At 35.4% G+C, this 15,804-nt stretch overlaps 1 protein-coding gene across 2 annotated transcripts in view; it reads left to right on the forward strand.

Annotated features, from left to right (window-relative positions):
• The window catches only part of LMNTD1 (lamin tail domain containing 1), a 1,453,405-nt gene that overhangs the window by 173,616 nt on the left and 1,263,985 nt on the right, over positions 1-15,804 (forward strand). For both annotated transcript variants that reach the window (XM_044087661.1, XM_044087662.1), the window contains exon 3: positions 10,393-10,586. In XM_044087661.1, the coding sequence (XP_043943596.1) occupies positions 10,393-10,586 (194 nt within the window). The remainder of the gene's footprint in view (positions 1-10,392; positions 10,587-15,804) is intronic.

Here is a 15,804-nt window from a genome sequence, read left to right on the forward strand (position 1 = left end):
TGATTACATGTATAGATCTGCAATCGTGGGACTGCACACATATCTGCTGGCCTCACAAGACCCAGACATAGTGAAAGTTTTGAAACATGAGGAGAATAAATCTAAGATGACTTCTCTGCTTAGTCTAGCAGAAGCATAATGCTGTCAAGCAGGAATGGAAATCAAACCAGAAGTAGACAAAAATTTGGCAGCAACTGAATGTGCCAAAAAACAAAAGAAAGAATATAAGGTGAAGGACCAGATGAGAAGGCAAGAAATGTGGAAAATGCATAAATATAGTTGCAAGTATAGAAAACATCTGGAAAAACCTCATGATGATCAAGATTGGATGCAGGAATGGTTAAGGAGAGGCAAATTCAAACCAAGAGGTGAAAGGTTAATATTGGCACCCAAGATAGTGGGCTACGTACACTTTGGTTTACAAAGTCCATTGAACATGTGGGAGAAACAGACAAATGTAGGTTTTGTAAAACAGATTGGAAACAGTTGCACATCTCATTGCTGGTTGTGACATGCTAATGGCAGAAGGACTGTATACTGAAAGGCATAATAATGGGGCAAGACTGTTGCACTGGGGATTGTGCAAACATTATGGTACTGAAGTGGTGAAAAACACTGGAAACCTGAGCCACAAAACATCACAGAAAATGATGGTCTACATCACATGGGATAACCTATTACCCACACTTCAAAAGATAGATGCTAGAAAATCAGATATAATGGTCCATGAAAAGAAGACAAACATGGCATTGATCATTGAAATCACCATACCCATTGACTACACTATCTTGCGTACAGATTGACACAAAATCATAAAATATAAGGATATGCAGGCTGAAACAAGAGTAATGTGGAAGAAAGATACCCAGACAGTTCCAATAGTAGTAAGAGTAGTGGGTCATAATAAAAAGAATCTAAAATCATATTTAGATATGTTACCAATAAATGTAACCCCGTTCTAACTGCAGAAGGAGTCATTACTGAACAGGTTGTGGGTGCTGCAAACAGAAATCCTGGCTGACATCTAAGATTGAAACAATACTAATTTTATGAACTTTAATTGTACTTTGACTTAGGAATGGGGACCATTTCTGTCATGGTTAGAAACGCAAAAGACTTGGAGAAATTAAAAAAAGGGATCTTGTTATTAGTATATATGTTTGGGAATGTGGGCTGCAGCTTGTAGCCCATGGAAAAAAGAAGTTTAAAGGAGAAGAGCAATATTTACGAGTCACTCTTCTGCATTTCTGATATTTTTTTGGTGTGCTGGCACTTGGCATTTCGAGAGCCAACATTTCAATAGAGAGTCATGTTAAACACATGCAATGAAAAAGTGACAAAGTACATACTTAATTAAATAAATTGCATTGTATAGATGAAACAAATATATAAGTTCGCAAAGCTTAAAAATAGAAAATTCAGTATCTCAAAATTGTAAGGAAACATTTCAACATTCCAAATTAAAAATGCACCTACAGAATGCAGCACAGTATGTAGTACATAATTTTCTTTTAAAGTCAGAAAAAAAAACCAATAATCTTGTAGGAAGTGAAGATAAAGAGATGAGGAGAGAAAGATCATAGGAAGCCAAATGCTGATATATTCAAACCCGCTAGCAAGTTTAATATCATAAATGAAATCAATACACTTTATAAAGATTATAACTCAAGGGTTATCAAAATAAAGTAATTATAGACAGGATATCCTTAAAATCTAAATTTAGACTTACATGTGCATAGTAGTGTTTATAATCACAGTGTGAGGTGTGTGATGCACCCCGCCCATATTACTCATGTGTGCTAACTCTAACCTCCTGCCCCTAATCCCAACCCTACACATTGCCTTACAAAAATTCATTCCCTGGACTCTTTAGTAAAACAGTATGTAATAATGTGTGCTAACTGCTATTATAGGCCATGGAGTGCATTAATTACATTCCAAAATCAGGAAAATGATAAGCTTGTAAAGCATATCCTTAGCACAAGACCAGATCTTCACATTGCTTGGGGTATTTAAAAGTTTATTATGAACACTTAAGCAGTGTTAAGATTGGGGATAAGAACTGATAGTGCCACCCAGCAAAGAACAGGGGCAGAAGGTAAAACAGCTTTTAAAAGCTGTTAGAATTTTAATTTGCCATGAAACTGTTGGACAGTGAAGTGTCTAACAGCTTTTAAAGCTAGCAGTTCTAGAGAGGGGCACTTTGTTCCTGCCTTCTGTCTGCTTGACAACAATAAGTGCTTTATTGGTTTTCAAAGACTTTCAAAACAGGTAAACACTTCAGAGTAATACACTTTTCTTCTTTTTTCTTGTAATTGGTAGTGGATGGATCCAAATTATGACCAGGTCACCAGCCATATTCTTTTACTATGTGTTCTCAATAGAGTTGCCAAGATTCACCTCTTCAGCTTCATTCTCAATGGTAATTTCTCAAATCCATGTTTTGAGCACATCCAGCTGTACTCTGTTGCATACTGCTTACTCAGAGGTGATCCCTGCCTGACATACAAGGCCATGTCCAACCCAGAATTGATGGACATGCTCCACCTAAAAAAAAAAAAACAAATCCCCGAGAGCCATACGCTCTAGGGATCTAAACCTCACCATAACTATAAATAGGATGTGCTGGAGGGATAGATTCCTGTCCCAGAGACTCCCCATGCTTTGGAACAGGATTACAGTCTACATTAGGCAGAGCCCCTCACTAACACTCTTCAAGAGAAACCTTGACGAGTGGATGGGAAACAAAAAATTTACCCTGGGGATCACTGCAGTGGCTCTGCTGGACAGAGGCATAGGGAACTAATGGCTCTGCTGGACAGAGGCACAGGGAACAAATCTAAGTGGGCGGCGAAAGCCAACACATTCTGGCTAGGCTTATAGATGCCCTTGGGCAGATAGCCTAGTACTTACCTATGAATCTATGAACCTATAATAAGCTGCTATGATCACATACACAATCATAAAGCTCTATATAGTGATATTAGTACAAAATGCACCACTGGTTAATAAACATTCATTTTCCCTTTGGGACTTCTGTAATGTGGGAGGACATATAAATCTTATGGGCATTATGGTCCATGTACAAATGAGCTAAAGGTATGTGCAACTAGCTGGGGAACATTCTTCTGTATAGTTTACATACGAATAAGCAGAGGGAGACACTTTCTGTTGCATGTTGTGAATTTTAGGAATAGTATGTTGTACAGCTGTTGCTTTGGTCATATACAAGACTGTAAAAAATCATGTGCTATAATAAGAACAATAAAAGGTCTGGGAGTGTTTGTTTTAAAATGGAGTTCTATGAGATATGAGTGACCGCCACTTCTGCCAGCCTGGCGATTATCCCCTTCTAGTAACAAACCATAATAATTTTTATAGGTTCAACTTCCAGTCTTGATGTGCTTTACTTTAGCTCCCAAACTGTACACCTATCAAAATGTGTAATTATTATGTATTATCTTTACTTGAAAATGTATATCCATTATGCATTGGCAGGTCAGAGAATACATTAGTACTGCTATACTCAAACTCTCCTGAAACTGCCAATTTTCTAACTACCATTTTTTTAAGATTTTCCATCTCATTTTAGCCTGCACAAATAAACTTTCCATCCCCTATCTCATACTATTGATTTCACTTTCTAGAATTCCTGCTTCCCTGAAAGATGAATGGGCAAAACTATCTTCAAAAAAAAAAAAAAACACCAGTTATTAAATCACTCGTTATCCATCACACGTGCTGACGATCCCCATCATACCCCATCCAGATAATCAGTTTACGCTTATATTACTTTACCCGTACCAAAAAAACAGGCTTTATCTTACAGCTGTTTATATCAGTTTGTTTACCAACCAACTACTTCAGTCTGTATTCTTGCATCAAATTCATTACAGCATGGTTAGTTACTACATGAGAATGATATGCACTTGAGCTGAAAGTCCATTAACATTACCATTAATTAACTAGTTCATAATTTATTACTGTGCAGAGATAAGAAAAAAAGTCACAACTCTCAGCAAGATAAAAGGTTCCTGCCCATGTAAGTAGGTAAGTTGTCACATGATCAGATGATAAAGGTGTTTGAAGATAAACAGGATGTCCTGGTTAGAGAAATGACTGAAATCAGTTAAAAATAGAATACCTTAGAAGGTATCCTTGAACAAGAAAGAAAGACTTAATGATATGTAAAGAGATTACAGTGCTGGGGTACTTAAAAACACATGGAAATGTCATGAAGTACTAAACAATCAAGGTAATATTTGCAAAATTTAGAGGATATAATTCCTTCTGACAGTAATTGTTTTTTTTTTATTAAAAATAAAAGTATCTGATTAAACAAGAGCAATGAATAAAACATTTCCAAAATATATTGTGATATTATACAATGACTGGCCATAACATTCAAAAAGTAGCACTCTGATTGGTCAGCCCAACCAGCGTGCCCATTGTAAATCCCAGCATATACCAATGAAAAAAGTCTGGCTGCTAAAATAACATAAAGTATCATTGAGCAGCCTCGCTTTGCTATCCGTATTTAGAAAACAGAATGCAAGAACCAAACCCTAAAAATCAACCATCTTCAAGATGCAGAAGGTGTTTGTAAGTTACTAACTCAGCTACGATGTTCAACAAACAAAAAATTAGATACATTAAAAAAAAAAATTAAAATGTACTTGATTTTTCTTCTATGCCGAACATCGCAGCTGACGCAGTATCTATGTAGAACAACACACAAAATAGCAATGCACCATAAACCACTAAGGAGTGGAGCAGAACAGACTGCAGTAATCTAAGATGAAAAGTTTACAGAAAACTATGAAGTAGATAAATAAATTGTATAATGTAAGAAAGCAGGCAAAGCAACTTTGGATAACCTGAACAGAGCAATTAAATAAATTAAGTCTCTTGAATGTTTCATGGGGAGTCAGAAAATGAAAACAGAGTAAAAGTTACTTTGTGTGTTTTGTTTTGTGAACACAGGCTGATGTGCAGAGTGGGTATTCTAGAAGGAGTATCGCTTGATGTCTAACTTTATTAGCTCATCCGATAAGTCACAGCTTCACAAGAGTCTATACTGTCAATTGCTGTGATTGCACTGATGGCACGGTTCTCTCCCCCTAAGGACATGATGAGCCAGAATAAGTGCTGAGGATTTATTTAAAGAAATAGTGACTGATAATCAGCCAATCCCCTTAGACGTCCAGTAGGAAAAGATCAGTAGCCAAACCTGTCGCATCCCAGTCAGTTGGTATAATGGCTAACAGTAGCAGGTGGAATACCCAGAATCAGGAAACAACACAGAAGAACACCACAACACCATTATACAAAGGCATTATTTAAGAAAAGTAAGTAATTGTTTTTATAAATAATGTCATTGTATAATAGCAATAACTGACTCTCTGGTGTGGTATATTGAAGATTTACATTTGGGCTTTGCTCTCATGATTAAACCACACCGACCGTGGTAAATCTTCAATATACCACACCCACGTTGTCAGTTATTGCTATAGTATCCATTTTCTCTAAATGAAAGAAAATATGCAGAAAAAACAGAATTATTAACATGATTTATATAGCCTTCAGTGAGACAAAAAGAATTTACAAATTAAAGTAAAAAATCTGTTTGACTTCAGTTTTGCAACAGTTGTCAAAATAGTCGTCATATATTTGCAACATTCCATTTTAGGAAATTAGACTGTGCCTTCTGTGTGGAGTCTGCATGTCCTTCCCATGGTCGAGTGGCCTCCGAAAGACATGCATGAATGGACATGCCTTTGCTGAAGGTTGGGTGTTGGGCTGGCAACTCGGCTCCATAAAAATCGACTACCAATCATTAGCGGACTGGAGTTCTGCTGTGGCAATCCCTAACCGGGTAAAGCCAAAAAAACAAAGAAAGACTGTCCTTCATATGTATGACAAGGTGGAATCAAACAGAACATATTTTTCATACAAGCAACATTTTTCTACTTTTTTTTAATATATATTTTAATGAGAGGGTCATCAGAATTTATGTTTCTTAACACTAAGCTGTGGTCTTCAGTCCTGGAAATGCTTTTTTTTTAATTTAATAACTTTTTGAATAATCAACAATATCAAATAAAATAGATGATGGACACAATTCTGGGCTTATTCCTTTCTAAAATCAATATTGCAAAATATGTGTGCTTCATTTTGCTATAGCTGTATTTCACTGTCTACAAATATGACCAGCACAAAGCTTACATACTGAATAGATCGCTATATCCTGAAGATGACAAGTTTAAAAGCATGTTAGCAGTTTTATATTTTTATCAATCAATCAATCAAAAGTTTCCAATAAAGAAAGAAAGAATGTGAAAAATTACAGTGATGGTTTAATTATATTTACCTCAGACAAAATAAATATAGCACAGAAAGATAATGAATTGAAATGCGTCTATTATGAATAATTGTGTGTCATTTAATTGACAAGCAATTATTGGAAGCTTAAGCATATAAAACGTCAGGATATCAGTAGTCAGAACAAGAACACTCACAAGGTCAAAAATAAGACAAACTTTTTTTTGCAGGGGGCAAGCCTCACACTTCTAATGTGTGTGTGTGTGTGTGTGTGTGTGTGTGTGTGTGTGTGTGTGTGTGTGTGTGTGTGTGTGTGTGTGTGTGTGTATGTGTGTGTATAAAACTCTGAGAACTTTGAGATCACAAAAACTTAGAGAAGAGTGACAAAGTGAGGAAATCACAACACTCGGCTTCTAACCTTCTCCAAGTCTGGGCATCATAACAGCTCACCAATGATGTTCTAGGTTTGGCATTCTAAGCATTGACCAACTACTTAACGGTAAACTGTATTGTCCCTCACTGACATTACACATGCAGAAGATGATATGACCCTAGCAAACAGTGTCAAGGAAGTAGGAAGCTAGTTAGGGATACCCAGTCATAGCTCTGAGATTATTATAAATTTTTATTACAACAACATCATAATTATAGAGCTTAGTAAAAATAAATTCATGGTTGGAATTGACAAACAGGCATCTAAAAGTAGTATAGCGACTATGGCAAAGTTTTAGTTCCATGACAGTGATGTCATAGCCTGACACACAGTTTGAGGCAGGGTTGAAATCTGATGCTAGTTCAATAGGCCTGGGACTATCCTTGGCAAAGTATAAGATGAAAGGTAAGTGACTGTGGTCTACTGCAAGACGTAAAGATGAGATATCCACAAGCAGAAAAAAAAAGAAACAATTTTGTATGTATTTGTCTGGAAAGTCTTTTACAGTTATAGTGGACCACATACCACTGGAGCCAATCTTTCATAACCTCAAATCAAATCACTACGTACAACAGATAGGTAGTTAAAGTACTCTCGATCTGGGGTATACTATAAAAGAGGAAAAGGAAATATAACTGAATGTATTTCAATACTTTCAGTATTCACAGCAGAAAAGTGAATGAGATGTTACAAAGCTGCAAAACACTATATGTACATAATAACAGAATTATCCCATGATAAGGTCCCTAATTATAAAAACAAAGTAAAGAAATATACAGTTCTAGAAATGAAATTATTTTGTTTGACTAATACATGACACAAGAAAAGTAAATATGACCTGATTACATCATAAAAGTTTATGATAATTTCTTGTTTAAAGGGTAAGGATTGTTGTTCCAAAGTGCTACAGAGATGTATACCAGTTCCCTGAAGCATAGCATAGAGTGGCAACTACATTCAACAAGATTTGGTTTACAAGCATAGAAAGCATTAATGGGAAAGCTTTACATGACTATTTTCTCTACCAGGTTACTATTTATTTATTTATTATTTTATTTTACATTTGTTGACTGGGCTAGTCTAACTGGATATATGTCCATTTTCAGTAGAGGCCCAGGGAGGAAAGCGCCACATAAAACAGATAAACACAAAGAGCATTAAAAATTCAGTTACAGAACATTAAACTTCAGATACAGATAGCTTGTCAGACTAAAACAAGTGTTTAGGGTTATTTAGTGTACATGATGGAACAGAAAAATAGAACAAAATATAAGATAAGATAATCCTTTGTGGTTTTTATTTATTTATTTATTTTTTTTGTGAACACTGTGGAAAGAAAGTATTCAGAAGGATATGTGAGATTCCCATCTCAAAGTTATAAGTAAGGAACAGAAGAACAGACTAGTTAAAAACAGGACTGGGAGAGTAGGTAGAGGGGCAGAAACTCATCAAGAGACAGAAAGATGTCCAATCAATCTTTCTTTGGTACAATAAGTGCAACTAGAAGGTATAGGCCTTAAAGTGGCAATAAAGTGAGTAAGTAGCCTGGGAAGAATGATTATGATGAAAATAGACAGAGAAGGTCTTAGTCAGGATTTGAACCAGGACATAGCCAATGGCTTGTAAGGTATAGTTTAAGTTTCTTTTTGAAGATTGTAGTAGAAGACAGAGATGTAAGTTCATTGGGAAGTAGGTTCCAACTTTTCCCCACAGTATTACTACCCAGCAAAAATAAATATTGTTCTGCCCAGATGTCAGAATTAACATTCTGTATCAACATTAGTACTAAGTTTTGTGGGACAATTTATAACCGAGACTATTTTTTAGCACTGATAAACAAGCATTCCAGATTTCTGTTTATAAACCTGTAACACCTGTGACAACTAATGTTGTAGTTTAAGTCATCGGTATTTGTGCTTTCTGCCAAATTCCACTTTCTCTGCAGAAGTAGGGTAAAATGTCCTAAAAGTTTAAACAATATCTTGTCAGTAATTATATTTGATCCACTTATGAATTATTGCATTTCTTGTCTGTCTTTATTTTAAGAAAAATAAGCTAAAGAAAACAATAGTTCATGTAAAACATTTACAATGTCATACATACACTTTAAAGAACTAATTGGTTTTGATGTGCCACAAGTATTGTAACAGAGCTTTCTCAATATTTATATGCTATAATAAGTGGAACATTTTCCACTTCATGTATGTGGAAAGGGAATGTATAAAGAATCAGGAAATCCTGCAAGCAAAACTGTAATATGCATAACTGGACAAATATACACAGGCATAAGCACACATACACACACATACCACAAACTAAGACACAGACATAGGACCCCCCCACTCACAAACACACCCTAACATATATATATATATATATATATATATATATATATATATATATATATATATATGTGTACACATATATGTATGTACACACACATGCACGTGTGCGCACACAACGTAATGTTAATTTCTGAAAGCAGTTAAAATTTGTTTTTTGTAGTGTGGTGTGTAAGGCACCGTGCTAAGAATTGCAGAGCCTTATTTAAATTCCACCCATCCCTCTTGCCTAAAACATGTTGAATAGAACATACAATCTATTTTTATTTGTGTTCTTGTAGTAAGAAAGGTGTTCTTAAGATACCACAACAGACTAAATTATGATGTATTCCAATATATTCATATCCTGGGGAACTTTCTCCTTATAAATACTGAAAACAGCATTATACCACCACTGAAAAGAAGTAGTAGTGGTAACATGATAATAACCTGATAGCCATTCTGGAAAACTAAATTTACGTAATATTTATTATAATTTGGGTGAGAGCATATTCTAGTTAATTTTGTAGAGAGAGACGTCTGGAAGCATAAAATTTCAGGCTGCACCCGCACACATTTATGACAACCAGTGTGTTGCATGGCAGATATGATTTGTCTACTGCTTTTTAATGGGGACTTTGCTTCTTCTGCAGGGTGAGCTGTATTTGTAGATATAAATGCATGAGCTAGTTTCTTGCCAATAGTGATCGCACAAGAGACATGAAATTTAGCTTAGATTTTTTTTTTTGACTGAAAGGAGGGTACCCATGATATATTCTTTGGATTTCATTAACTGTTGCAAAACTTGCCCATTACTACAGTTCTCAGTGCAAATTGTAAACCCAGCAAATCTGTACTTGTAGCTTTTATCACAGGGAATGCTGCTGGAGGTCAGCATTACAGGCAACAAACAGTACTGCTGATATGGGTGCCGTAACAGTACTGCTGATATGGGTGCCGTAACAATACTGCTGATATGGGTGCCATAACAGTACTGCTGATATGGGTGCCGTATAATTCATATGCACAGGAGATGCTCTTTGTGACAGAATTTAATTATTCTAAGAAAATAGTAGAGGTAGGTTTCATTAGGCCTTAGGTTTTTTTCTTTTTTAATGGGTTATAAGTGGCTTGCTCTTGTCTGTTGTATCTGTTGCATATTAGTTCAGTGTGAAAACATTGTGTTTTCTGAAACAAGACGATTCATTGGAGCATCATTTTAATCAAGTCCAGAAACAAACAGATGCAGAAAATATCTCTGCACACCATATTATTGAAGGTTCCTTTATATCAGTCTATTATCTATTCTTTCTGCAGAATTACCAGGCTGATTCTTCAGCTCATCTTAATCGGATCCACATGCTGGAAGAGGAAATAGCTGATATTCAGGCAAGGTATGAAAATGAAGTTCTGGCCCTTCGAGAGCAGATTGAGCGGGTAGATAGGGACCGAGCTCGAGCTGTGATGTACCAGCACAAAGATTCCGGCTTGTCAGCAGAATACCAAAACAGGTACGTAAACGTATTTGCTGTCAGAATGACTTTCAAAAAAGCTTTCAGCATTTGTTTCAGAGGTAGAAACCAAAATAAAAGTACAAGGCTAGCATTCTGGTATACTACAGAGTGAATGACCATTAATAGGTACCTCTAATCTTTGTACTGAGAAGAAAAACTTAGATAGTAAAGCTCTAATAATTCATGAAGCTATGAAACACTGACAAGCTCTAAATATATCTTAGGATGTCTTTTCTTATTTTATTTTAAGTTATACATTTTACAGTGTCTATAGAGAGTCATGCAGTTTCATATGGATATTAAATAGCATGTAATCATGGCATTAACTTGAATGCTAAATCATTAAATATCAGGGCATCCCACACATTATAGGGAAAGCCTTGTTAAATGAAGTCCCAGAACTTTAACAACATACTATTGTCAACCAAAACACATACATTTAAACATAGTATTGGAACCATGTAGTAAACCAATAAACATAGAGAAAAAAAAAAGCAAAGACATTTTTGCAGGCACTTATTCACAGCAAGAGGTTCTCTGGTTCATTTCTTGGCTGGGGTACCTTCTGAGTCGAGTCTACATGTTCTCCCTGTAATGGATTAGGTTTCCCAAGGTGTTCCAGTTTCTTTCATATTCCAAAGACATGCAATAAGTGGACTGAACACTCTAAATTGGCCATAGGTGGGAGTGTTCATGTGAGTGTGAGGTATGGAAGAACAGCTGTAGTAGGGCTAGCAGCTCGTTGATGTAAACCTTGGTTGTAGATGATTGTCACTGTTGAAGTGACACCCCGATCCATGTGCAAAAATAGGAAAAGGGGTTGTAGTTGGATGGATTATGTCAGTGTGCATCCTCTATGTGGAAGACTTTGCCCCCCTCGCACACCCATCTTACTTATGCATACTAACTCCAGGGCTGAATAACCCCCTGGGGAAGTATGCAAATCCACAAACTGTGCTATAAAGGAATATTATATGTGTGTGTGTGTGTGTGTGAGAATATATTTTATTTATATATATATATATATATATATATATATATATATATATATATATATATATATATATATATATATATATATATTTATGTTATATATTACATACAAATTGTTGACAACTTGTCGAATGGGAAAAAAAAAACGGTACAGCTGATCGAAAATCAGCTGACTGCAGTTCTATCTTTTTTACTGTTTGAGATCATGGTACAGTGAGGAATAGGGAATGTACCCTTTCTCCACTGTTGTGTGATCTCAGACTTTATATATATAATTAGTGGGGAATTTCTCCCTGCAAAAAATGCTGATCGAGAAATTGTTTTTGATAAAGTTCAGTATATATATATATATATATATATATATATATATGTGTATATATATATATATATATATGTATATATATATATATATATATATATATATATATATGTATATATATATATATATATATATATATAGATAGATATAGGGTCTATATTACAACGTCAAACTCACAGGAGTCAGAACGTTGTAATATCGAACCTAAATGTTCAAAATATGAAAATAGCGAAGCCACGGCATACTGATTTTTTTTCCCAGGGAAAAATATCAGTGGTCCATTTTCAGGGCTTTGCTATTTCCTCCGCTGTGGTGCGATCTCGGAGTTGGTATATTTAAGTAGTGGGGTGTGGGGGGCATATGGTCTACATTTCAGAATGTTGACATTCATATGGCCGAGACCATATAATCGACATCCAAAATGTCGACCATAGAATAAAAAATAAAAGACACAAAAAAGTACCTTCACGCTGCTAGCAGGGGGGCTACGGTCACCTGAACCCCCCGGAACTTAAAGATACCAACTCCAAGATCCCACTACAGTGCAGAAGATGAAAATCTTTCCATTGCTCACTGTACGGAGATGTCGGTTCCACATGGTCAACATTTTGAATGTCGATCATATGGTCTCTACGTGTAACATCGAGTACATATCAGCAAATGCACAGTTGCATCAACATGGACATGACCAACTGCTGTCCATCATGTCTGTGTTCACTGAACCCATCATCAACATTTTGATAGTAAACTTATATATATATATTTAAAAATAAATAAATAAATATCTATATCTGTATATAAATATACATATATACATTCATCCACAACACCTTTTTCCCATTTTTTGGACATCTACAGCCAAACCACCGGGTGGCTAGCCTTCCCACAGTAGTTCTTCCTCACCACATACAGTCATACCTATGGCCAATTTAGAGTGTCCAATCCACCTACTGCATGTCTTTTGAATGTGGGAGGAAACTGGAGCACCCAGAAGAAACTGACCTGAACACAGGGAGGCCGTGCAGACTCCGCACAGAAGGCACCCCAGCTGAGAATCGAACTAGAGAACCTCTTGCTGAGATGTATATCTGGGAAGAATTCATTTAGTTGAATGACTTTATTTAGGCAAACATTCAGAATACTGAACATTTTTATGCTACCACAAGGGATGGAATAGTCAGATGCCTGCAGTATGTCAGCAGTACTTTATACTAGATTAGGGTGCAGTGAAGATTAGGAATTTGCCCTTTCTCCATTGTTGTGCAATGTTGGAATTGGTATATATAAGAGTGTATGGGGTATCTGCAAAACAGTATATATATATATATATATATATATATATATATATATATTTAAGATATTTTAAGTTTTGATCTTTTTAGCTTGATGTATTTACTTTACATTTGTTTACCGAGAAAGTCTGACCGGACACAAGTTGTTTTTCAGTGAAGGCAAGGGAGAAAAGCTCCACAAAAGACATGCGTATTCACTATATTGTAAATACTCTGAGTACACATTGACAATATACATTTACATTATATCACACAGAAATACATTTGATATCACTGGGAAATGTATACAAAACAGTTTAGTAAGATACTTTACTGAAACAAGGCAGGGAGAAAAGCTTCACTGAAGACATATTGTTTCATTTTTTGTAAGCACCCTGAATTTACACTGACAATATAAATGTACATTTTATGTCACAGAGAAATGGTTTTGATGTCACAGAGAAGTGCTTACAAAACAGTATAGTAAGATTGTTCAGACTCAAAGCAAAGCAGGACTGGGCAGTTCATAGATTGATATTTTTACGTTCAAGATTTTGAGAGTTCTTTTATGTGTATGGCATATATATATATATATATATATATATATATGTACATGCGATTATTGAATGAATGCAAAGTCAAGTGCAAAAACATCGATCACATAAGTTTCGAAAACAGAAAGTTTCACACGCTAGTAGGCATGCACTGACAAATAACCATGGGGCATGCAAAACTTAACAAAACACAGACACCAAAAACATTGCTGTGACCCTCCACCCCCACTGATTTGGCGATCACACAAAATTGCATAAAGGTAGTATTCCCCATCCCCAAGAACTGTGTGATCTTGCACACCTGTCAGCCATCTGTATAGTTAACCTAATGTGGTCTAGTTAACACCTGTCGACCAAACACATGATTGACCATCTGGAGTACTTCCATAGATATATCAGTATATCTATATCTATCTATCTATCTATCTATCTATCTATCTATCTATCTATCTATCTATCTATCTATCTATCTCTCTCTCTATCTATCTATCTATCTATCTATCTATCCATCTATCTATCTATCTATCTATCTATCTCTATATCTCTATCTAATGACATAGAAGTGCTTCAGTACACTGATATTTTGATATCTGGACTTTGAATAAGAAACATTCAGTGATTTGTATTCCAAAACATTATGTGCTTCACAGTACCATATGTCATAGTTTCCTTATGAGAACGCTACAAAATGATCATTTCTTCATAGCATGGAGGATGGGGCTGAAACAGATAGGAACATAGATGCACACATTTCCTTCAGGATATATAGATGGCATGAAACTATCATAAGACATCAAAATGATGTATAACATGTTCTGGCAAATTCTGTTTGTGTAAAGTGACAGTCTCAAATTTGCTTAAACACACTGAGTCATTTCTTAACCATACTGTGAAAAGCTACATGGTGGAAGTTTGCACACAATTTATTGCTTCATTTCATAGATAATGCTGGTATCATACATGTCCTCCTAAAAATGTGTAAAGTCCTTGATGACATCACAGCCTAGTGATGAAGAGATAGGCAGAACTAGGATTCATCTCCTACCACTTAACGTTCACATACATGTACTTTTCCTCATCAATTTATTCCTTAATGGAATAGAAATAACATACCTGTCATCAATAGGTCATCAGATCAATTACTATACATTCATTATTTATTAGATCTGTTTCCCAGGAAAGGCAGAATAATGTATAGTAATATGTTTAACTGTCTGCTGGAGTGTGTGTGTACTGAACAAATACTGCTGTCAAAGTCAAAGTAAACTTTATTGTCATTCAGAAATCACGCAAGTGCAAAAACTGAATGAAATTCCGTGTCTCTGGACTCAAAGCGCAGACAACATATAGACTATTTTCACAGACATTTATACATATAACACCTAGCTATTACATCACAGACATTTACACATATAACACCTAGCTATTACATCACAGACATTTACACATATAACACCTAGCTATTACATCACAGACATTTACACATATAACACCTAGCTATTACATCACAGACATTTACACATATAACACCTAGCTATTACATCACAGACACTTACACATATAACACCTAGCTATTACATCATGGACATTTACACATATAACACCTAGCTATTACATCACAGACATTTACACATATAACACCTAGCTATTACATCACGGACATTTACACATATAACACCTAGCTATTACATCACAGACACTTACACATATAACACCTAGCTATTACATCACGGACATTTACACATATAACACCTAGCTATTACATCACAGACATTTACACATATAACATCTAGCTATTACATCACGGACATTTACACATATAACACCTAGCTATTACATCATGGACATGCAAGTAGACAGACTAATATTGCACATAGAAAGACACTTTAACACTTTTCAAAGTGAACACTTAATTGCATTACACTTTAGTATTGCAAAGGTACTTGGTTAAGACATTGCACTGATCCTTGCACAGAAAGAGACATTTGACTATTGCACTGTGAACATTAGATTATTGCACTATGGTTAATTTACAAATTCGCAACATGTATTGCACTGAAAAAAAAAAGAGATATTTT

This window comes from Protopterus annectens, chromosome 11.part0, assembly GCF_019279795.1.
Source record: "Protopterus annectens isolate FY-2018-M chromosome 11.part0, PAN1.0, whole genome shotgun sequence".
In the NCBI taxonomy this organism is placed as follows: Eukaryota; Metazoa; Chordata; order Ceratodontiformes; family Protopteridae; genus Protopterus; species Protopterus annectens.